We start from the raw sequence: 25,798 nt of genomic DNA on the forward strand, positions 1-25,798 counted from the left end.
AGTACCAAAACAAAAAAAAAAATCTAGCTCTACTCTGCAATCCATATAACAAACCTAGAATTTTCTTAGGTTTTGACATAGAAAATCATGTATAAACCCCTGCAGAAACAAATACTCCAAACAGAAAATACCACCTCATAAAAGGTTTGCAGGAAACTCGGATCGATTGGCAAACATGACAACCCGCCCCGGGATGGATATCTACTCATCTGGGAGGCAACCGTATCAATTAAACCAAAGCTTATTGTTTAACATGCATACTGATTAATAAAGATAATCATGCAGCTTTATATTATTGGCTAGAAGAGCCTCCAATCCAGTTCCATATTACACATAAAAGTTAAAGCACTCATCAACAACAGATATTGATCAAGAGCTAGCAATGATTTCTGCTATCCCATCACAAATTTGAATTTTCAAATTCAAACTGCCATTCCAATAAAATGGAACCATCTAACCTAGCTCACAGCTTTGACGGCTTTGGGAAGATGGCAGGAGAGAATTTTTGGGCTGCACTCATACTGCCCTTAATCTTCACAGCACCCCTGTATTCATCAAACATTGGAAATTAGCATTAGTATATAAATGGAGATAATAAGCAACAAATGGAACAAGAATAGTTGAGCACAGCCAATGATTGCACCTCAAGAAAGCAATCTGGGGATTCAATTTTCCCTCAATAAACTTGACAAAATCTTCATCACTAATGAAAAATGTTGCATCGGGCTTGCTTCCTTCATATGGGCCTAAGTTCAGAAATCTTGAATAATCAATATAACGGAACTTGGATGTTTTCGCAAAAACATTTTGAGATGTCTTGAAACAGGGTGGGGGGAAGAAAACGAATCTCAGTCTTTAAGGCAAAGGACCAAGATATTCTTCGCCAAAAGAGCAAGAAAATGGCGATCATATTCCAAGAACAAAGCCAAACCCAGAAAATAAGACAAAAGCAACGAACCAAATTATATTAAAAAAAAAAATGCATGCAAATTACTACATGAAATCCAAAACCCAAACCTTTAATAACCTCCCCTGTCTTGAGATTAAGAGTATAAGGCACCTCATCGATCCCAATTTTCTGCAGTTGGTCGAACAAAAATGAGTAGGCGACAAAATAAACGCATAAATAATACAAAGAGGCGGGAGTGTTACCTTGGGGGCGATATTGAACTGATAGACGAGGTTGACCTTTTTTCGAAGTTTAATACCCTCATCGGTCTCGAGGAATCGCCGGACGAGGTCAAAAATGGCATCAGACTTGAGCTCCGTAGCCATTGCTCCTAATTAGTTCGTAGATTCTGAAAGTGCACAGGGAAGATTTGGAGCATTTGAATTTGATAAGGGGTCTGATGGGGTTTTTAAAGAAGTCAGTTGCTAGGACTTACGAATGTGTAGTAGAGTTTACAGTGACGAAATTAATTGAAGCTAGGTAGATAGTGATGTTTCCTGTCAATTTTTTTTTTTAATTGTATTCATTTTCCTTAGGGAAATTTACAATTTGGTTTCAATTTCATGACTAAATTGTTCCGTATAATGAAATTATAGAAATTAAAGTGTGTTATAGTGTAAAATTTAAAAAATAAATAAATAATTTTTAAAAATTTAAGAATTAAATATAAAAAAGAATAAAATTTAATAATTAAATAATTAATTTTTTAAAATTTAGGGATTAAAAATAATATAGAGTAAAATTTAATTATTAAATTATAAATTTTTGTTTTTCTCATTATCATATAAACTTTAAAAAAGTAATTATTTCTTTTGTAATATGAATAAAATAGATTATTCAAATAACAATATATAATAAAAATTTGATGTGTTATTATATAATAATTAAAATTATGTGAGCTAGCTTTCGAGATGGAATTAGATAGATTCGTATCATTTGATATCAGAATCTCACTCTGTATGGATTGGTGGATCATGTACAAAGGTTTCCTGACATTCCCGGGAGAGGTCAGGGTGAATGGGTTATGATCCCAGTTATTTCACGAGGACTTTCAATCTAAAGGTATCGGGAATGATGCGTCCCACATCAGTTGTGCAGGGAAGTCTTGAGTGTTATATATATGAGTTTGCAAACCTCCTCTTATGACCTAGTTTTTGAAGTGGAGTTAAACAGGTTTATATCATTTGCTAAAAAAATTTATGCATTAGTTAAATTACTTATTAATTATTATGCTTTATTTATTTTATTACAATAAAATATAAATAAGATCTTAAATGTATGTCATGTTCAATTATTAACTTTCAATCAAGAAATACATATTTAATTGTAATAAAAAAAAGAAACTAGATAGGTTTCTTCATGATGATTTACTTAAAATATTAATTAAAAAAAATTAAAAAAAACTATGTATTACATTTTTTTTATTTTTAAAATTTAATTAATAAAAATGTATTTATTAAAAATTAATTATATATTTTAAAATTATAAAAAAATTCATAGAAACGCACGAGCAGCAGCTAGTGGTAACAAATTCATAAGTATTCAAAGAATCAATAAATAAAAAGTTACAAGGACTTTTAACCCTATTTGACAAAAAATTTATAGCCAGTTAAATATGTCATAAATTTATAAGTTAACCCTTAATTTGTATAGACATCAAAATCGAGAGGTTACCTACTAAAATTAATGGATCATTAATGAACATAAATGAAATCTTCCCATTTCCTTGGATTTAATATTTTTATTTATGCACTTATTCTCTATAAAAGGAGTAAGCAGTTGTTAGTTGGGTAGGTAACATACAAATCATTTAAAAATCCATAAAATAACTGCAATAAATTATCTAAATTTTATATTAATTAATAATTTATATTACATAATTATGTAACTAACATTGTACTTTTTTTAATAAGCTGGATACTTAAATATATTTTTTTTAAGTAAAAGGTTGAAAAAAATGAGAACTCAAATTTAATTTTGCTATGTGAGAATATATTTTTAACTATTAAATCAAATCAAGCTAATTACATAACATAGTCTAATATGAAGATTAGGCAAATAAAATTATATTTTTTTGCATTATAACTTATATTTTATTAATAAATATATCAATGAATTTTTTACCCGTAACTAACCTTATTGATTTTCTTTATTTGATTTCTTAAACAAACTCTCATGTATGTGTACCATTGGAGCATGTATAAATTTCTCTTCTTATATTTGTATTTGTTAGAAATATATATGAGATTATCTCCTTCATATTAAGGTTTTGTTCTCTTTATTACTGGAGTTTTATTTTTTCTTCCTTGCAAATAATATTTGACTAGGTTCTTTAATAGTATGAAATATAACGTAAATTTTTAATTTCTTCTTATTTAAAACTTTAGATATTTAGATACGGTTGATAATATTTTATCAATAAAACAAGTTTTCTAAATGATACTATTGTAGAATATTTTTTCAGTCATCCAAAATAGAAAAACACTCATTATTAATTTAAAATTAATTATTCTCTTTCCAAATTATTTTAAAAAAATTAATTATTTATAATTATAGTTTTTATAAAAAAAATTACATTATACTTATTTTATAAATCTTATTAATGAATTATGTAATATTTTATTAAAAAAATGATAAATACACAATGTGCATTTATTAAGATATATTTAATATAGATGAATGGCTAGTCAATTCGAAATCAGCTTCTTCTTGTTCTGAAAATAAGGATTCAATGTTGGCATTTTCCAGATCTAGATGGGTGCTCTAGTGAATTTTTGGATCAATTTTGCTACTTATTTAGGCTTTTGAGGGCAATCTTTGGAGAAATGTCTATTTTTTCTATATATAAAGCACCTGTTTGTTTTGAATATTTTTTTTCCCTGATTGATTTTTTCTTAAAAAATCTAACAGATTTTCCTTTCTTTCTGTAGTTGTTGTTATTGAATTTGTGATGCTTTAGATGCTTCTTCTTTTTGGATTTGCAGGTGTAATTCTTTTATTTGCATTTGATTGAAAGATAAGACTTTTTGCATATTTTTGGCAAAAATTTATTATTATCCAGTATGTCACTCAAGAAACACGGCTGATCACACATCTTTTTAAGAGTAGCTAGTATCATTTGATGAATTTCTCCTAGAGTTATCTGAGTCATGTCTTAGTGAGTTGCCAAGATTGATCGTTATAATTCAGACTGTAATTGTTCTAGCAAAGAAGTAAGATAAGTGTGTCTCAGATTGATATCATTGTATCCATTCAACATATAGTATCTTTGAGACTTTTTTTGATAATGAAACTCAATATCTTTCTTCTTTAAAGAATAACACTTCATCTCAAAGTATTCTTGTTACATCTGTCTATTGTAGAGTGTATTGTCTGCAATGAATTCTTCATAGAGAGCATTCATGACTCCTATGATTAATGCTTGATAAAACAGGAGACGCTTGTAATCTCCAAGACTCTGGAACCATTCTTTTTGTCACAACCCAACCCATGGGTCGGACCGGCACTAGGACCTGGGCCAGCCTAAAGCCCCCGAGGCCCGTAGTAAGCCTAACTATTCACTTAACCCAACTCTAAGGCCCATTTGGGCCCAATATCAAGAAATCAACCGGACAGAGTCTGGCCATAAAATGGACCTACCAACGGGGAGTTTTTGACTCACCCGACCTGTAAACACAATAAATACTCAATTGGGGAGCTCAGCTCACCCTCCACATACTCATATCATCATAAAAATATATGGGAGCTCAGCTCCCTCATCCAGTCCATCAAACATACATATCATTATATGTTTACAGGTCCAACATGATAATAATATTACAGACCAAAATCAAATAAATACTTTTAACACATGCGAAAATTCTAGGAGTTAATAAAATTACACAAACATTGATAAACAACCTGCGAGGAAAGGTAGTAGGTTAACCTCAAAAATATCCTCCTGTGGCCTGGAAAAATATTGAACAGGAGTGAGCGTTCGACTCAGAGAGTAAAATATCAATTTTAACCATAATCTCTGTCGACACCATATTTTGGCCGATCCCCAGAATCAATAAACTTCGAAACCGATCCCTAGCACTAAGTCTCTCCTTGCCATCTAACCACAGTTCCGATCTCTCTTCACAGAAAGTTGAGTCAATGCTAAGTCCTCATATCAGTCAAAGCTTTACCGGTCTTTCAAATCATTCACCGATCTCTCAAGCCCATTGTCAAATATCCTGACCAGTTAACTACATTCCCGATCTCTCTTGTCAGACGAAATTGAACTAACACTAGAACCTTGCTGCCAATATTTATGATCGACCTCTCTTTTAAAAGTTTAGGAATAATCAAGCTAAGGTTCTAATCCGGTTTAATGAAGATCCCGATCTTAGATGTTCAAGCCAAAATTTTCAATTAAGTTCCGTTTATCAATCTCATGCATGTTGTATTTTCCGATCTCTCACACTTAGGATAATAATAGTTTTCAGTTGTTTCAATATACTCAGACAATCAAGTGTTTAGAAATTTTCTGATCACAACCATTCATCGAACAAAAAGGCATTCTATTTCATTTCATTGCAAAATTTGTACAAGTTATTCGGCTGGGGGTGATCCCCCAGCCTGATCTACATTTCGCTCATCCTCTCCTTCCTCTTCACTATCCTCACCCTCGCCCTCGGAAGCCAGGTCGGCCATCCAAGAGAAGTCCTCTTCTGGGTAACGCTTCTGGAGTTCGGCCAAGAGGTCCTTGTGAGCATTCACATAGGCACCAGCTATCCCTGTCACCATTTCTTCGTCTTTCACCTTAAGCTCCTCGATAAGTTGAGCGACCTGAGAAGCTTCGTTGGCCCGGAGCGCCTGGACTTCCCTGAGAGCATGATCCATTTCAGCCAGAACATGATTCTGTTCGGCCAGCCTGTCTTCATAGAACTTCGCCCGCCCCTCAACTTGAGATATGTAATCCTGAGCGGATGTGAGTTGGGATCGGAGGGAAGTCACTTCCTGATTCTTCTTCTCGACTTCCTTGCCCAGGCGATGAGCCTTTTCCCGAACTATGGTCTGGTTCACCAGACACTCCACGTTCAGGCTCATGGATCGAGTCAAGATATCGTCAAGGCTGTCCGGGATAGCTGTCGATCCTCCCGGGCGGATGGAAGACCCCAAGACTTTGGCAAAACCGGGGTTCTCCCGAACAGTCCGGTTATTCTTCAGGGACTCGATCAACGTTTGAGCGCCACGAGAAGAGGCTCTCACAGAAGATTGAGAAGGACCCCTTTCTGTGCTTGGAGCAATCGGAGGAGGTGGAGCCGCTCTTCTGTTGAGGAGGAGATCGAGCGACTTCGGTGATCGGCGGCCCTGAAGGTCGGGACGGGCCTCCTTGCGTCTCCCCTGGTTCATGGCCGGGAGTTCGAAGCATTTCCGAACGCTTCATCTCCTTTATTTTCCGGGAGATCTCTCTTTCTTTCTTCCTCTTCCTAGAACCCTCATCACCAGCCATACCTGCACAAAGAAGAGGTCAGTGAGATCGCTAAGGTCCTGAGATCTGAGATGTAGAAAATACCAGTGTCGAGGTCAGAGAGCGGAAGTTCGCGATCTTGGCGGTGGCATTGTATGGTCCAATGGTGCACTCGGCGATCACCGCATCTAAACAGGAATACTTTTGAGTGGCAGCCTGATTCTTCAGATCCATCACTATTAAGCTTTCCTCCTGGTTCAGGGTAATGCGCTTCGGAAGCAAGGGCCCCTGGTGCCACCAGCTACGGGGGAAGTCCTTAAAGCAGGTCGAATTTTTGCTCCTTAGAATAAAGAAGCGGTTCTTCCAATTTTTAAGGGAGGAGGGCAGATCGGTGAAGAGCCCGCAATGAGGCTTCGCCTGAAAGAACCAGTGCTCGTTGTCCTTTCGGCGAGTTAGCCTGTGCAGTTCGGCGAACACCTTAGCCGTAGGTTTGATTCCCTTAGCTCGGCATAGGCCTCGGAAGGCTACTAAGATCCGCCACGAGTTAGGGTGAACTTGAGCAATGCACACTTGGTGAAGTTTTAGGACCTCCTTGAAGAAGTCATCCAGAGGGAACCGAAGACCGGCCTTTAACTGTTCCTCGTATACCATAACCATGTCATTCTCTTCAAAGAAGTGATCGGCTCGGTGATCGCCATGACACCGGATAAGTTCGTACGAATCAGGATGAATATTGTACTCCTGGCTAAACGATTGCAGATCGGATTCTTGCAAGATCGATGGCAGCTCGTCCATAGGGAGATTCTCCCTCCCTGAAGAAGGTACGTGCCTTGATGGTCCGATCCACCCCCGAGCTGGAACGGAGACCTTAGGAGGTTCTAGTTACGCGCTTGGCCCGACCACCTCTTCTTCGTCAGACGACCACGAGAACTGAATGGAAGGAGGACTCGCCGCTCTTTGACCCTCGGCACCGCTCATTTTCAAAGAAAACAAAGAACTTAAACTAAAAAGAAGATCAAAGCCCTTACCGGAGTCTGATCGGCGTCGGAAGAACTTGAGTAAACGAGAGAACTTTGAGGTTGTGAGCGAGAGATTGAAAATGACATACAGGAGCAAATGGCTAACCCCTCACCCCTATTTATACTCGTCCGAGCATTTAATGCTCACGAGGTTCCAGGCAGCGCATCGGTTAGCGGGACTCGCCAGCTGTTCTGACACGTCTCACGAATATTCCCAAGATTCCATAAAGAGATCGGTTAATTATAGAGCGGTAGATCCAGGTGTTTCGAATTACAGATCGGATAATCATATTAGAGCTCGAAAAATAATTAATAAGATAATAATTGACAAAATAAAATCTTTATTTCCAAAAGATCGGATTACATCATTTGGGCGATCTCAAGAGATCGGAGTACATTTCCAAAAATCAGATTACATCATTTGGGCGATCTCAAGATCGGATTACATCTGATTACATCAAAAGGCCGACCTCTAAAGATCAGCGGAACATCCTATCTAAAGAAGCCTATGTCAATAGCCAACATTGTGACTGATCCACAGGGTGTCGCCGATCGGAGCTTAACCCGCTGTCGGAACACCCAATGTGGAGGGAAACCGCTGTCGGAACACCCAATGTGGTGAGAAGCCGAATAAGCTCGGAAGAAGCGTCGCGAGATCGGCGAACATTAGCAATCAGCTCACGAAATCGGTTGTCACGATTATTCCGATTGAGCGACTCGAGATCGGCACGATCGAAGTCCGCAACCCAAATCGGTCAATCGATTCAGTTCTCTCACCATCATCAGTTAAGGTTTTCACGATTATTCGATCACCGGGATCGTAAATTTTCAGTCGGTGGATAAAGAAGTCCATCGGAAAAAGATCAAAAGCCACAGTCGTAGCCGGAATTACTGCCGGAACAGTTAAAACAAGAAAGAAAAAGCAAGAAAGGAAAATCGAATGAGGGGGGCTTTCCTTCTGTCAGGGGTATATATAGGGGAAAATCGGGCATTTATTGCTAGCGAAAACGGCGGGACGCTTCGGGAATCGAGAGGACTTAATGCTTCGACCGGACCAGGGCTGATTAAGGGATCTGAAGAATAGAGATCGGAAGATGGGAGATCAGCATGAGAGATCGGAATAGGAGCGTGGGAGGGATTGGAAGGCAAAAAGAATAAGACAAATCCCAAATAACCGTCGTCTAAATCAGAGCCGAGGTAGTTAAAGCGTGGCAGACGAGATCTCTACTGCACGCCTAAGAATCGCCCGCAATACTGACAGGTGCCAGGGTATGTCATGACAGTCCTGTACATCCCAATCTCCACCGTTGATCTCACTTGTAAGGACAAACCCGGAACCCTTGGATCAAGAGAGAAGACGACAAGACCAGCGTCTTTCGCTCTTAGCCCTCAGATCGTTCCGGACAATGGGATTTAAGACCGTCAGATTGAAAGAAGAAAAGGACAAATATTCTGAAGAATAATCTCAGCCGTTCATTTTGGTTCTCTTTAATTCTCAAGCATCCGATCATGTCCTTCAAAATCTTGACCCTCCATCTCCCTCAAAATAAATCCTGACCCTTCATGGGGAGCACCCGATTCCTATAAATACCTGCATGAAAAACTGTTCAAGGGACGGGCAAAAAAGAAAGGTAGTTATTATAGCGGAAGAACTCTGAAATTTCATTCAGTTTGTTACTCTGCTACTTAGAAGTGTTGATTAGAAAGACTTTTGAAACTGTTTTCTTGAAAAGGATTCTGAATACTGGAACTCTACATTTTCAGTTTGTTCATTATCTGGTCACACTCTCACTTTCAGCCCTTTATCATCTCTGTTTTCATTCCAAGCTCAACTTCATTCCACTCGGTTTTTATCTTAATCTGATTACATTTTAGCTAAGCACCCTTCAGTTCACGACGAACATCAGCCCTCAGGCTAATCGGTCATTGTCTTATCACCATTTGTCACCCCGTAGTTATTTCAATAGATTTGGCTCCTTACAGGTAAGAGCTCATATTGCTGTTTTATTAACTGTTTACGTTTACTTTTTCGCACTTTCTTCGTTATTCTTGCGTATGCAATTTTCTCCAAGTTCATTTTGTGCAAAAGAACCCCAAAGAATGTTACTCTCTCGAGTTATCTCTTTAGTGATCAGTCCATCATTTTATTAATCTTCGTCATTTCTGAATGCAAGTTTTCTATCTCCTAGTAGCGTGTAAGTGGTTGGGTAAAACGTAGGTAACTGCAACTTAAGGGTCTCTTTTAAGAGAGAGAGCCTGAATAACACGTCAGGAAAATAGCCAAACTATTAGGCTGACGTAAACGGCAATTCGGCAAGATGCCATAAAGTGGAATAAAACCAAAGTAAACGAAACAGAATAGATCGGACATTAATAGGTACTGGTAAAGTGACCTTAGGGGAAGTCAGCAAAATTCAGTCCAGCTTCTCTTATTTAGTCACAAAATATCAATTAGAAGCCTTACCCCCCAACACCTTAGAACGTCAGAATCCTTAGCTTTAGGACCTTATGACATGTAGCTGAAATTAAAATTTGGGAGATCGGAAAGATCCCATTAAGGTTCCTGTTAATTTAAAAAGAGATCGGAAGAGGGTTCTTATCCGATTCTCAACTCAAAACTTTAATTAAATAGAGATCGGAGGAGAGTTCTTATCCGGTCTCAAATCAAAATTTAAATAAATACTTAATAGAGATCGGAAGAGAGTTCTTATCCGATTCTCAACTCAAAATTTAAAATAAATACTTAATAGAGATCGGAGGAGAGTTCTTATCCGGTCTCAACTCAAAATTTTAATAAATATTAAATAGAAATCGGAAGAGAGTTCTTATCCGGTCTCAACTCAAAGTTTTAATAAACATTAAATAGAAGTTGGAGGAAAATTCTTATCCGATCCCTGAGCTAAAATTTTAATGAATACTTAAAAGAGATCGGAGGAGAGTTCTTATCCGATTCTCAATCCTAAATTTTAAATACCCCAAGAGAGATCGGAGGAGAGTTCTTATCCGATTCTCACACCAAATCTTAACCTGTACGCAAGATAATCCCAAAACCAAAAATGATTCGCGACGTCAATTCACTAAGGTCGTCTCATTTACTTATGTATCTGGGTAATCCGAATTTAGTGAAAGATCAAATATTCCTTTTTTCAAAAGGATTAACATTTCCGTTCAAGCCCTCTTAACTAATTTATGAAGAACGTGACATTAAGTCTACTTACCCTTATTAAGGGACGAGGTGGGGTGCCTAACACCTTCCCCACCCGTTTACGGACCCCGAACCTAGAATCTCTGTCTTGAAGTGGTTTCATATTTAATTTATCTTCCCAAAAGGTTTTCTTTAGTTTCCCTTAAAACTAAGGTGGCGACTCCTCACTCATTCCCACTTCGGTGAGGGTTCGTTCAGGCGACCGCAAAATGCCTTGCGACAATCTCTATAACTATCTAAAACTAATGCACCCTGTAGAGTGAAATGCAACATCAACAACATTTTCACATCATAACATCAAAAAGGTAATTTGGAGCACTCACACACCCTGTAGTATCAGTCATAATATATGGGAGTTGATCCCCTATACAGCTCTCTTAAATCCAACCTGGTGCCAGCGAAGAACTCAAGCCGGACTTTCGCTTAATAAACCAAATCGAGGGTCCCAGCGAAGAACTCAAGCCGTGACTACCCCTCGAAGGATCGGGTCCCAGCGAAGAACTCAAGCCGTGACTACCCCTCGAAGGATCGGGTCCCAGCGAAGAACTCAAGCCGTGATTACCCGTCCTATCCATAGTCCACACCACATCACACGCACACCAACGCACGCACACTGCTCCAAATTACCACAACAACATCCATGGCACTTTAACAGTTATCAATGCAACATAAATTGTGCCTAGAGTTTAACTACATAAATATATGCATATAAGTGATGCATGGGCATACTTGAACATATAATAATAGTGAAATTATAATTAAAATTAATATTTTACTCACAGACTTGACAACGGTCACTGTGGCGGCTGGGCGGAGGAAGAAGGTCATCGGCTCACCTGACAATTACATTACAATTATTTAATACAAATGACTCAATACAAATCAAGAAAAGACCAAATACGTCCTAAGTCGTGTCGAAAATCCGGCAGAGTCTCCCCTATATCTAGGACCTACCCAACCTGCAAAAGGGCTCAAAACGCACTTCTATATTCACAATCCATATATCCACAACTCAATCACATCACACAGCTCCTCCTGGGCCCATCAAATCAGTCATTCATCACAGTATGTAAAATTTTAATTTAGTTCTTATAATTGTTTATTTTTGCAAAAACTACCCAAACAAACTCTAAAAATTCTAAAACTTTGCCCCGCGGTCCTTAGCAATATTACTAGGCTATTGCAAAAAGAATCATAATTTTCTGAGCTACCATGAATATTTTATGAATTTTTAATCCTATTTAAGCACTAGAAAATTACGAAAAAGCAAGGTTCGGGTTTACCTTTGCCGATTCCTACTTCGGGAACGCGCTCGGGACGTCTGACAATGGGGGGGGTAGCCAAAACTTCAGTCCAATTCGGAGATTTTTCCAGTGCAGTGCATGCGGGAAATTCCTGCATCGGTCAATCGTCGAATTTCCGCGAATTGAGGATACCTACACGAAGCCCACAACACGGGAGTTAGTACATAAATTTTTCAGAATTTTCTAAGCTCATTTAATGCTCGGAAAAACACTGCAAAGTTCCGTGGGACCCACCGAAAAACGGTGTCGGAAAAATTCAAAATTTATGTTGCCGCGAAGCTCTCGATGAGTGGAGCGCTCTGGTACTCTCGGTTTTCTCGTGGGATTCATGGTTTGTGAGAAATCTAGCCCGAAAGTCAAAATGGGCTAAAACTTCAGGGGCAAAAATTGGACAAACCGCTCGATGGATTTCGGTGTTCTTGGTGTCTATGGAAAGCTCTCGCCGAGTAGATGATTTTAGACACAAGACCCGGTCCAATTGGTGGTCGGATCGGCCGGATTTTGGGCGGGAAGTCCAGGCGTCGCGCGCGCCCTGCGCGTCCTTTCTGAGGCCGTTTTCCTGCATTCCAGGCGGCGGCCGGCCGTGGGGGAGGACCGAGGTGGGGCGCCGGCGATGTGGGAAGGCAGGGGAGGCGGCGGCGCGGCAAGGAGAGGAGGGAGGCGGCCTCTCATATGATTTCATCTCTGAGATTGTCCACATCGGGCACACATATCCTAGAACCTTGCATAAGGGAGCCATCGTTGGCAAACCCGAACTCACCACCTTCACCTTACTGTACTATTTCTATGATCTTCATCAATTGTTGGTCTCTGTGCTGGGAAACTCTAACTCTGTCTCTCAAGTCTGGCCTCACCGAAAAATGAGCCAGCAATACCCCCTCATCTGAAAGATCTAGGATTAATCCTTGATCCATCAACTCATGTATTTTCTGAATCAACGGTCTTTTCTCTGCTGAAATGTGCGCCAAGCTACCAGAAGATTTTCTGCTCAAAGCATCTGCTACTACATTGGCCTTCCCAGGGTGGTACTGGATGATGCAATCATAGTCTTTCAGAAGCTCCATCCATCTCATCTGTCTTAAGTTTAAGTCCCTCTGTTGGAAGATGTACTTCAAACTCTTGTGATCAGTGTATATCTCGCACACTTCACCATACAGGTAGTGTCTCCAGATTTTTAGTGCAAAGATTACAGCCGCCATTTCCAAGTCATGGGTGGGGTAGTTCTGCTCATGCCTCTTCAGCTGCCTTGAAGCATAAGCCACTACTTTTCCATTCTGCATCAAAACACACCCTAGGCCAACTCGAAGGCCACAAGACACGGTGTATCCTTCACCACTCATAGGTAGTGTCAACACAGGGGCGGTGGTTAGACACTCCTTAAGCTTCTGGAAACTCCTCTCACAGTCATCTGTCCAAATGAATGGAACATTCTTCTGAGTTAACTTAGTTAGGGGAGCTGCTATCCTGGAAAAATCCTGTACAAAACGCCTATAGTAGCCAGCTAGACCCAAAACTTCGCACCTCAGTGACTGTTGTAGGCCTAAGCCAATCAATTACAGCTTCAATTTTCTTGGGATTCACTTGAATGCCGTCACTAGAAACCACATGTCCCAAGAATGAGATGCTTTCTAGCCAAAATTCACATTTTGAAAATTTGGCATATAGCTGGTGCTCCCTCAAGGTCTGCAACACCATTCTCAAGTGCCACACGTGTTCTTCCTCGGTCCGAGAGTATACCAAAATGTCATCTATGAATACGATGACAAAACGGTCCAAAAATGGCTTGAACACCCAGTTCATCAAGTCCATGAAGGTTGCTAGTGCATTAGTGAGTCCAAAAGACATCACCAAGAAATCATAATGACCATATCTTGTCCTGAATGCCGTTTTGGACACGTCCTCATCCCTGATTCTCAACTGATGGTAGCCTGATCGTAGGTCTATCTTGGAAAAGAATCTAGCTCCTTGGAGCTGATCAAACAGATCATCGATCCGAGGAAGTGGATACTTGTTCTTCATAGTCACCTTGTTCAGTTGTCTGTAGTCAATACACAACCTCAATGACCCATCTTTCTTTCTTACAAATAGCACAGGAGCGCCCCAGGGTGAAGTGCTCGGACGTATGAAACCTTGTCCAACAGCTCTTGTAGTTGCTCCTTTAACTCTTTCAATTCTGCTGGGGCCATCCTGTAAGGTGGCATTGATATGGGATTTGTACCCGGAACAACATCAATGCAGAACTCTATTTCCCTTTCTGGTGGCAACCCTGGAAGCTCTTCAGGGAAGACATCCATAAATTCCCTGACAACAGGAACATTTTCCATGCTGACACCTTCTACATCTATGTTGTCGCTAAGTGGGGTAGCTACTGACAAAGGGCATTCTAGAGTTGTAGAGTTTCTACCCAACCTCATGGCAAACACAGGGGAGACAAATGAGTGCGTAGCACCCGGATCTATTAAAACACGAGCCTCATAGGAACAGACCAGAAGAATACCTGCCACAACTGCATTTGAAGCTTGAGCATCCTGGTGGGTCAGGGTGAAAACCCGAGCTTGACCCCTACCCTGAGTGGCAGAACCCTGATACTGACTTCTACCTCCTGATCTGCCTCCAAATCCACATCCCCCTTGTCCTCGGCCCTGTTGGCCATCGAATCGATCCACGCTGCCATGCTGGAAGCACCCAGATACAACTGACGAGGAACATTCGCAACAGAACCCTGTGACCCCATATGTGGCTCGCTGAACACGGGGCATTCCCTAGCAAAGTGACCTAGTTGGCCACACCTGAAGCATACTCCTGAACCCATCAAACAAGGTCCTGAATGTCCTCTTCCACACTGTGCACAAGGTGCTAAGGAAGATCCTGAACTGACCAGAATCGTTGTACCACGAATCGTGACCCGCTGGATCCGTATCCAGGTCTGAACCCTCGAGGTTTGTGTCTAAAACCACTCCTCTTATTCCTGCTTCTTCCTCTGTAAGTAGTTTGGCCACCACTATCCGTAGTACCCATGTGGGGAACACCTGAAGAACCCTCTGCTCTGTTTTTCTTTGCTCTTCCGCTGTCATCCGCAGCATAGCTAATCTCTATCTGTCTGGCTCGATCAACTACCACATCAAACGACTGATCAGACATCATGGCCAGATTTGCATACCTCCTGTCAAGTCCCTTTAGGAATCTTTTCACCTTCATAGTCTCTGTAGATACTACTGTGAGGGCATACCTGCTCAGTTCCAGAAATTCTGTAGCATACTCATCTACAGACCTGTCATTCTGTCTTAAGGCCTCAAAGGCCCACTGCTTTTGATCCCTGAAGGTTTCTGGTACAAACCGGTTGATAAACAGTTCCACAAACTGAGTCCACGATAAACCCTCCATCCGAGGTAATATGTAGTCATTCATCCATTGTCTAGGCATAGGCCCCATGACATGCTGCATACACTTTATAAGTCTTCTATCAGTCAACCACAATTCTGTTCCTGCCTGTCTGCAGGAATCCAAAAATCGATATGCACCGTCTGACACATCATAAGTACCAGGCACCAATTTCTTGAAATTTATAATCTGTTTGTAAGGTTCCCCTCTTGGTGCGGTGGACTGCTGCTGCTGTGGTGGGTGGACCATATATTGTGCCATCATATCGATGGTTCTCTGCAACCCAGCTAGAGCAGCTGCCATTGGGTCCATGGGACCCTGTGCCATAAAAGATCGATCTCAGATCGTGGCAATGCTCTTCTACTTGAGCGGCTCTAGGCCTCCTACCCCTCCTCCTGGCGGCGCCTCATCTGTCTTGACACCTCGTCGAGCACATCCAGTTCTCGTGCGATGCAGCTCTCCTGCTTCTACGCATTTTCCTGAAATTCAGCAGCATTAGTCCACAAAATTCAAAACTGCACATTACATAGCTCTATAGACTCATATTTACACACAATACATGAAGCAGAAACTAGAAGCAAAGATGAGAATGCAAGACGAATGTGGACCCTATTTTTCCGCATGTGACTCCTAGTGGACTCTTCCCAACACTTAGACAATTTTTCCCTAAGAATCTGGAGCCTAAGCTCTGATACCACATTTATCACGACCCAACCCATGGGCCGGACCGGCACTAGGACCTGGGCCAGCCTAAAGCCCCCGAGGCCCGTAGTAAGCCTAACTATTCACTTAACCCAACTCTAAGGCCCATTTCGGCCCAATATCAAGAAATCAACCGGACAGAGTCCGGTCATAAAATGGACCTACCAACGGGGAGTTTTTGACTCACCCGACCTGTAAACACAGTAAATACTCAATTGGGGAGCTCAGCTCACCCTCCACATACTCATATCATCATAAAAACATATGGGAGCTCAGCTCCCTCATCCAGTCCATCAAACATACATATCATTATATGTTTACAGGTCCAACATGATAATAATATTACAGACCAAAATCAAATAAATACTTTTAACACATGCGGAAATTTTAGGAGTTAATAAAATTACACAAACATTGATAAACAACCTGCGAGGAAAGGTAGCAGGTTAACCTCAAAAATATCCTTCTGTGGCCTAGAAAAATATTGAACAGGAGTGAGCGTTCGACTTAGAGAGTAAAATATCAATTTTAACCATAATCTCTATAACTATCTAAAACTAATGCACCCTGTAGAGTGAAATGCAACATCAATAACATTTTCACATCATAACATCAAAAAGGTAATTTGGAGCACTCACACACCCTGTAGTATCAGTCATAATATATGGGAGCTGATCCCCTATACAGCTCTCTTAAATCCAACCTGGTGCCAGCGAAGAACTCAAGCCGGACTTTCGCTTAATAAACCAAATCGAGGGTCCCAGCGAAGAACTCAAGCCGTTTCTACCCCTCGAAGGATCGGGTCCCAGCGAAGAACTCAAGCAGTGACTACCCGTCCTATCCATAGTCCACACCACATCACACGCACGCCAATGCACGCATACTGCTCCAAATTACCACAACAACATCCATGGCACTTTAACAGTTATCAATGCAACATAAATCGTGCCTAGAGTTTAACTACATAAATATATGCATATAAGTGATGCATGGGCATACTTGAACATATCATAATAGTGAAATTACAATTAAAATTAATATTTTACTCACAGACTTGACAACGGTCACTGTGGCGGCTGGGCGGAGGAAGAAGGTCATCGGCTCACGACAATTACATTACAATTATTTAATACAAATGACTCAATACAAATCAAGAAAAGACCAAATACGTCCTAAGTCGTGCCGAAAATCCGGCAGAGTCTCCCCTATACCTAGGACCTACCCAACCTGCAAAAGGGCTCAAAACGCACTTCTATATTCACAATCCATATATCCACAACTCAATCACATCACACAGCCTCTCCTGGGCCCATCAAATTAGTCATTCATCACAGTATGTAAAATTTCAAATTAGTCCTTATAATTGTTCATTTTTGCAAAAACTACCCAAACAAACTCTAAAAATTCTAAAACTTTGCCCCGCTGACCTTAGCAATATTACTAGGCTATTGCAAAAAGAATCATAATTTTCTGAGCTACCACGAATATTTTATGAATTTTTAATCCTATTTAAGCACTAGAAAATTACGAAAAAGCAAGGTTCGGGTTTACCTTTGCCGATTCCGACTTCGGGAACGCGCTCAGGACGTCTGAAAATGGGGGGTTTAGCCAAAACTTCGGTCCAATTCGAAGACTTTTCCGGTAACAGGTCTGTCTGGCCAGAAATTCACAGACTTGGTCAACTGTCGAATTTCCGCGAATTGAGGATACCTACACGAAGCCCACAACACGGGGGTTAGTACATAAATTTTTCAGAATTTTCTAAGCTCATTTAATGCTCGGAAAAACACTGCAAAGTTCCGTGGGACCCACCGAAAAACGGTGTCGGAAAAATTCGAAATTTATGTCGCCGCGAAGCTCTCGATGAGTGGAGCGCTCTGGTACTCTCGGTTTTCTCGTGGGATTCACGGTTTGTGAGAAATCTAGCTCGAAAGTCAAAATGGGCTAAAACTTCCTGGGCAAAAATTGGACAAACCGCTCGATGGATTTTGGTGTTCTTGGTGTCTATGGAAAGCTCTCGCCGAGTAGATGATTTTAGACACAAGACTCGATCCAATTGGTGGCCGGATCGGCCGGATTTTGGGTGGGAAGTCCAGGCGTCGCGCCCGCGCTGCGCGTCCTTTCTGAGGCCGTTTTCCGGCATTCCAGGCGGTGGCCGGCCGTGGGGGAGGACCGAGGTGGGGCGCCGGCGAGGTGGGAAGGCAGGGGAGGCGGCGGCGCGGCAAGGGGAGGAGGGAGGAGAGAGAAAAGAGAGAGAGAAGGGAGAGGGGTCAGACGCGTGCGGGAAGAAGAAGGAAGAAAAAGAAAAGGCCTGTCCGATTCGACCGGTCCGATCCGGTCCAGTTCGATTCGGCTGGTCCGATTCAGGATACAAAATTTTGAATTTTTACTTTGCCTCGGGACCGAAAACGAGGTCCAAAAATTTCGAAAAATTTCCAGAAAACTCAGAAAAATACGTAGACTCTAAATATATTTTTAGTTTTGCCACGTGGTCTTTAAATTAATTTTTAAAAATTATCAAAGTTTATATTTTTGGAAAATCGAACCCGATTTTTAAAATCCAAAAATCTCAAAAAAATTCCTAAAATTTAAATAAAATTAAAATACCAAAAATGCTCATAAAATAATAAAATTTGAAATTTTGGGGTGTTACGCTTTTAATGATTCAATGAATCTACAAGAGATTTCTGTTAAGACACTTGATAATTCTTCATCCAATTTAGACATTTAGAGATCAAGTCAAGCATGCAATTTCGTCATTCTATCTTTCCATTTGGCTGGAGGAATATCATCAAGAGTGAGCCAAGAACCAAAAGTTTTTCTGGGGAGAACCTTTTCTGAATTTTCTCCATCATGAGTATAAATTGATTACTCTACATGAGGTTCGGTGATTCCATCATTAGAGCCTATTAAAGTTGCCATTAGCAAGTTTGTGATATCTATCAGATTCTTTTCATAATCATCTTCTAATGAGGAGTTTGTCTCATTAATTAAGAGACTAGCTAAAATTGCCATTTATTGGAAAGGAGGGTCACTAGGTACTTGTTATTTGTCTTTTTTGGGTTTAATTTTATCTTCCTCCATAGATTCTGAGGATAAGATGCTTTTGGAAGGTTGAGCAGTAGATGAGAAAGGCTGGGCTTTTGGTTTATGCTTTTCTTGGAAAGGATTATGAAATGATATTTGAGGATAATAGTTTGTCTAGTAGAATGGCTTATAGGTAGAATGCGGATAAAATGAAGAAAAAGGACTATAATCAATGGGGGGAAGAAATGGGTTATGATCATGGGTAAATGGTTTTTGTTTCTTTTTGGCTAAATCATATTCAATCTGAGCAATAACTTTTTGATTTCTGACTCATTTTGATCAAATTCATAACCAAACCTTTTCTGCTGAAGTAAGGCTCTGAGGTCTTTATTAAGTTGATTTACCCTGGATTGAAGGTCGACATAAAGCTTGTTGACCTGGGCTGACAAATTATCAATATTTGTTTCAGTTAATTAAGCTTAACCAACTATCATATCTATTTTTTAGTCTATTTTTTTCAGAAAAGCATTTTCAACCTTGGCATTCAAAGTTTGCCAGTTTAGGACTTCTTCAGTATGAATTAATGGCTTAGGCTATCTGTCTGTGTTAACAGCAGATGTCTGAATAAATAGCCTAGTTGTAATTTGTTTGGGCATGTGAACGGCTCCCTATCCTTGCACCTCAAATTCGTACACCACAAACTTTTACTTCGGGCATATCATATGGGTTTCGATAATTTTCTTCTTTATCAATTTATATATATTTAATTTTTTTATCCATAAAAATTAAAGTAAATATATTAAATAACATTGAATTTTTCTTTATAGGTGGACACCTCCATTAAGAACAACACATACACCGATGCATGTGTTGCGATCATTGCGAGTCTAACTAGATCAACAGCGACCACATCAAGTAATATAAATTTTTAAATCATATATATTTTTTTATAATTAATTACATTTTTGTCATTCGTGATATTGAACACTGATATTTTTATGTTGTATGTAAATGTGTTGGGAACTATATAGGGAGGTTGAGCATATTTTGCCACTTTTTTGCTTAAATGGGAGGCGTATGTGGAGGTCATTAGTGTCATTAATATGCTTCCACATCATTGAATGGCATCATCTGGATCGCTGCCTTCATCAATTTGGTGTGGACCAACCAATTCCTTTACCCCCATACCAGGATAATACCTTGCATGCCATCGACTTACGGAGGCAAATAGAACATAATTGAGCGATTTGACATGCACCTTATATAGATGCTTGGAATGACTGTAATAATCTTGTTGTTACTAGTGCTCCATTGCAATGACCATTAAGACCGCGTTCAGAATATATACAATGGTTTGTGCAATGAATAAGACGCTGGATATCTCCTGAGGGTGCTTAAATTGGAGTCACAGTAAATACCTGACTCAAACTTTTGGTATTTTTTATTATAATTATGTGATGTTTTATTAAAAGAATAATTATTTTTTCCTTCATACAGGCGAATGGACTACAACATGTGTATGATTTACCTGAATCATCATCTCAAGCTCATTCATCCGTTCATCAGAGGATTTTTAACATGTTAGGTGCATTAAACGAGGAACACTGCATGACACCAACTCATTCTTTTCAACTCGCCCCTCTGCTAATGGAAATTTCTCGTGTGCAACCATAATAGGAACAACGACAGAGAAGGAGACGTGGTATGTCTGAGAGATGTGCTCTTATTGATGTGCCCTCAAGGGAGAATGTACTTTAAGTCCCTCCACCCGTCACCTATGAGTATCATGTAGATCAAGCAACACCCGGTCCATCACCTACTAAGTGGAATTTACACTCTTCTTTTGCATTTCCATTTAATTTTACTCAAGGGGAGCAGTAACCATCCACTCATTTCACTCCAATTATAGTACCATCAGAGACCCACACACTTGTCTCTCCATTTACTAACGCAACGCCAATTCAATTTACAATTTCGCCTTTTCATGCGTGTTCTTCCTCAAATTACAATAGACATCAAGCTTCCACAAGCAATGCTAGGCATTCGTTCAACGACTTTTATCAGTTCATATTTAGTATAGAACAACATCAACATCTAAGCTATGATAATTCACAAAATTTTAGAACTGATTATGTTCAGGATATCAACAAAGTGTTGAATGGAATGCATAATCATAAGGAGAGACAGAAACAGATCTAGTGGTCCGACAAATAGATATTAGCCCAAATCCATTACGAACTAAGGGACCTCCACGATGTGACACAAGAGGACACATCGGTTGACATTAGTCTAATTTAATATATGTTCAATTATAATTATATTACTTACATTATAATATTTGTTCAATGTCATCTATTTACATTATGTACTTCCTAGTTTTTTTTTTCTAGTATAACTTAAATTCATATTAACTAAATTTATTTAAAAATTTTCCCTAAAATAATTTTATAATTGTATAATCTTGAAATATTTAAAATATAAATTGAAATATAAATATTTATATTTATAATATAAATTAAAATTTAAAAAATATTTACACTCGTAATAAAAATATAAATATAAAATAGTTCCTATTCTATTCATTTATTTGAAATGATTGATTAATTTTCACTTTAAGGAATAATTTGAAGAAAAATATTTATATGTTTATTTATTACAATAAATAGACATAAAATTAATAAATATAACATAAAAAATTTATAAAAAAAAAGAAACCCATATGCATTAATTAAACAAAATATATGAAGAATTAAAAAAATTATTGTCTAAAAGAGAAGGGAGAAAGAAATAAAACTTGGTATGGAAGCAATAAGAGACCTCTAAAACCTTATTCTCTCTACACTTCGAAAATATTCATTCTCAGGAGAGGAGAAAGAATTTATATTTATGGAGAAAGTTCAGTGTGCTTTTGAGGGAATATATTCTATGTATTACGCGCATTTTAAAGTTCTGATACATTCTGATGGATGCTTAAGAAATCACCACTTCAACTGGCATTTTCATAAGCAATCTGACAACTATGAAAATGCTGATTTGACTGGCGATTTTATGTGTATCTAACACACTATTACGTTGATTTTGACACACACAGTAACTTTGACACTTTGATCTGACACTTTGATATTGTTACTGAAATTGCCTTTTGTATTGGCAGTTTTGTATTTGTTTTTTAAACACTGAAATTACTTTTTGAATTGATGTTTTTATAAGCACACATTATATTGGTAAATAGTTTTAGATTCACATTATTTTGGTAAAATGGTTTTAAAAACACATTATTGACATAATTAATCCAAATGTTTCTCATCTTTTTTTTTTAATTGTATTCATTTTCCTTAGGAAAATTTGCAATTTGATCCTTAAGTTTTACTCTATATTATATTTTTTGTCACTAAATTTTGAAAAATAAATATTTTAGTCCCTAAATTTTATAATATATTACATTTTAGTCCATAAATTTTAAAAAATACATTATTTAATTTCTTTAATTTTAATATTTAAAATAATTTTGTTCTTATAATTTTAATATTTACAATAATTTATCTATTGAATGATTAAATTATTCTATACATTAAAATTATAGAGATTAAAATGTGATATAGTGTAAAATTTAATGAATAAATAATTTATTTTTTAAAATTTAGAGATTAAAGTGTAATATAATATAAAACTCAGTGATTAAATAATTCATTTTTCAAAATTTAAAGACTAAAAATAATATAAAACAAAACCTAAAAATCAAATTGTTGTAAATTTCCCTTTTTTTATTATCATATGAACTTTTTAAAAAAAAAATTATTGCTTTTATAATATAAATAAAATAGATTATTCAAATAACATTTGTAATAAAAATCTAATGTTCCATTACATAATAACTAAAATTATGTAACAAATTTATCTGATTTATTATATTAAGATATATTTTCCAACTAAGAAATTTATCTATTTAAAATTAAAAGAAATTTCATTTGGAGCTGCCATTTGGTACTTATCATTGGTACTGCTTACGTGACACTTCTTACTAAAAGGATTTATGCATTAGTTAAATTATTTATTAATTATCATACTTAATTTTTTATTATAAGGGAAATTTTTCATTTAGCGTTGTTACTTGGCACATACCATTATTATGGTCACACGATGCTTCTTATTAAAAGAATTTATGTATTAGTTAAATTACTTATTAATCTTAATTTTTTATTATAATAAAATATAAATAACATCTTAAATACATGTTATGAATATTTTGTTTGTCTGAATTTCTTCTTTTATTTAATAAATTGATTTTTATTAATTATTAATTTTTAATCAATTAATACATATTTAATTGTCATAATTACTTTAATTGATTTTGCTGTGTTACTATTCAATATCTCCTTAAATTTTTTTATAACCTTTTGGAGTCATTTTTATCATGTATATATATAAAATAGTAATTTTGCTTAATAGTTATTTGATTTTTTTTAAAATTACTAATTAAAAAGGAATTAAATAGATTTCTTTATAATGATTTATTTAAAATATTTGTTAAATAAAAAATAATTATATTTTAATTTAATTAATAAAAATTTATTTATTAAAAATATTAATTAAATATTTTAAAATTATATTAAAAAAAAATTCGTTCAACGCAGAAGCAACAGCTGGTGATAGCAAATTCATAAATATTCAAAGAATCAATAAATAAAAAGTTAAATGGACTTTTAATGCTATTTGACTGTAAATTTATAGCCATTTTTAACGTTAATAGAGAATTTCAAATATGTCATAAATTTATAAGTTGACCCTTAATTTTATTATTATTTTTTTGACTGAGACCCTTAATTCGTATCGACATTAAAATAGAGAGGTTACCCACTAAGATTAATGGATCATTAATGAAGCTAAATGATATCTTCTCATTTCCTTGGATTTAATATTTTTATTTATAATCGTGGAAAGAGATAGCATGAATTTCCACGTTAATTATTCCCACACAGTTTTTCTTAGCAGTGGCGAGCGAAGAAAGAGCTATGATCAGTCCCCAATTTTTTTAAAATTTTATTTTAATTTATATATAAATATTTGTTAAAAATATTTTTATTTTAATTATCAACTTTTAAAATAATTTATATTATTTTATCATGCGAAATAATAGAATCCTTTGATTCTCACTATATTTGTAATCAATTTTTATACCACATTGACATCCTAAAAAAATATGATTTAATTACATTCAATTATAATATTAAATCCTCACAATATATAAATAATAAGTAGAATTAAGGCTAAATGATTTAAAAAATTTAAACCCTTATTATTTTTTTTTTCAATTTTAACTAAATTTTTTAATTTTATCAATTTAATTCCAAACTTTCACTTTAGTAGTTTCAGTTAAAATAATTAGGTGATTTAATTGATAAGAATAATTCAAATATTTGCCAATAATATTAATATTTGTTAATCATTTTAATTTTTTTATATTTTTAATAATTATTCTTTAATAAATCAAATAAAAATATTATTTTATACTTAATCAAATACTTATTATTTTAAAAGTTATAATTAGATTTATTTTAATATTATTTAGTATTTAATATTTTTTATTTATTAAACCTTAAATTTGAGATAAAATGATGAAAAAATGTATGAATTAAAAATATCATAAAAAGAGAAAAAAAAATAAAATTAAGGTAATAATATTAGATATATTATTCAATTACTACATATTTTTTTAATCAACACATAGGAAGTTTGTTAAATTAATGAAAATATTTAAATTTATTTCAGAAATTAATAAAATTAAATACATTAGCTAAACTTGACGAAAAGATTTGAATATTTTGTTATTAATAAATTTAATTGTTTTTAATTAAATTTATTGTTAAAATTGAAAATAATATAAAAATTTCATAGTTAAATTGATTAAAATTAATAATTGACATAAAGATTTTGACTTTTTATCATTTAGCCTATAAATAATCTTTTTTAAATTAATTAACATTAACTTTATAATATTTTTAATAAATTTAATAAAAAAATGAAAATTATGATAATAATATTGTTAAATTTTATTAGTCAAATTAATCAACATAGAAAATTATAAATAAATCCAAAACGTGTAAAATATTTATATTTTTATATTAACCATTGTAAACTAAAATACTTTTCAACTTCTAATTGACTTAAAAAATTTATGGCGAATGCTATAAATAAAAGGAGTAAGCGGTTGGTAGTTGGGTAGGGAACAGACAAATCATTTAAAAATCCATAAAATAACTGCAATAAATTATCTAAAATTTATATTAATTAATAATTTATATTACATAATTATGATATTTTATCGATAAAATACAGATAAAATGATATTTTATCAATAAAAATAAGTTTCTAAAATGATAATATTACAAAATATTTTTTTTAGCCATCCAAATTAGAAAGACACTCTTTATTAATTTACAAATTATTATTCTCTTTTCAAATTATTTTAAAAAAGTTAATTATTTATAATTATATTTTTTTATAAAAAAATTACATTATACTTATCTTATAATTTTTATTAATGAATTATGTAATATTTTATTAAAAAAATGATAAATACACAATGTGCATTTATTAAGATACATTTAACGTAGATGAACGACTAGTCAATTGATAGAGTCAAGGACTATCAAATTTATAATATCCAATAACTTAGTTGAAGCATACGTATTAATTTAATAATTTTAATGCAAGTCTACTTCTTTCCTGTCTATCAATTTCTTTTAATTAATATATATATATATATATATATAT

General features: G+C 36.2%; 1 protein-coding gene across 1 annotated transcript; it reads right to left on the minus strand.

The window, feature by feature from the left end:
* Positions 1-264: 264 nt before the first annotated feature.
* Positions 265-1,367, minus strand: LOC110643632 (sterol carrier protein 2). Its single transcript, XM_021796093.2, has 4 exons — positions 1,153-1,367; positions 1,018-1,078; positions 644-746; positions 265-545 (listed from the first exon to the last, which is right to left on the minus strand). The coding sequence occupies exons 1-4, from the start codon at positions 1,273-1,275 to the stop codon at positions 464-466; spliced, it is 369 nt and encodes a 122-aa protein (XP_021651785.1). The 5' UTR covers positions 1,276-1,367; the 3' UTR covers positions 265-463.
* Between the last annotated feature and the right edge of the window lie 24,431 nt (positions 1,368-25,798).

This window comes from Hevea brasiliensis, chromosome 12 (assembly GCF_030052815.1).
Source record: "Hevea brasiliensis isolate MT/VB/25A 57/8 chromosome 12, ASM3005281v1, whole genome shotgun sequence".
Lineage (NCBI taxonomy): Eukaryota > Viridiplantae > Streptophyta > Magnoliopsida > Malpighiales > Euphorbiaceae > Hevea > Hevea brasiliensis.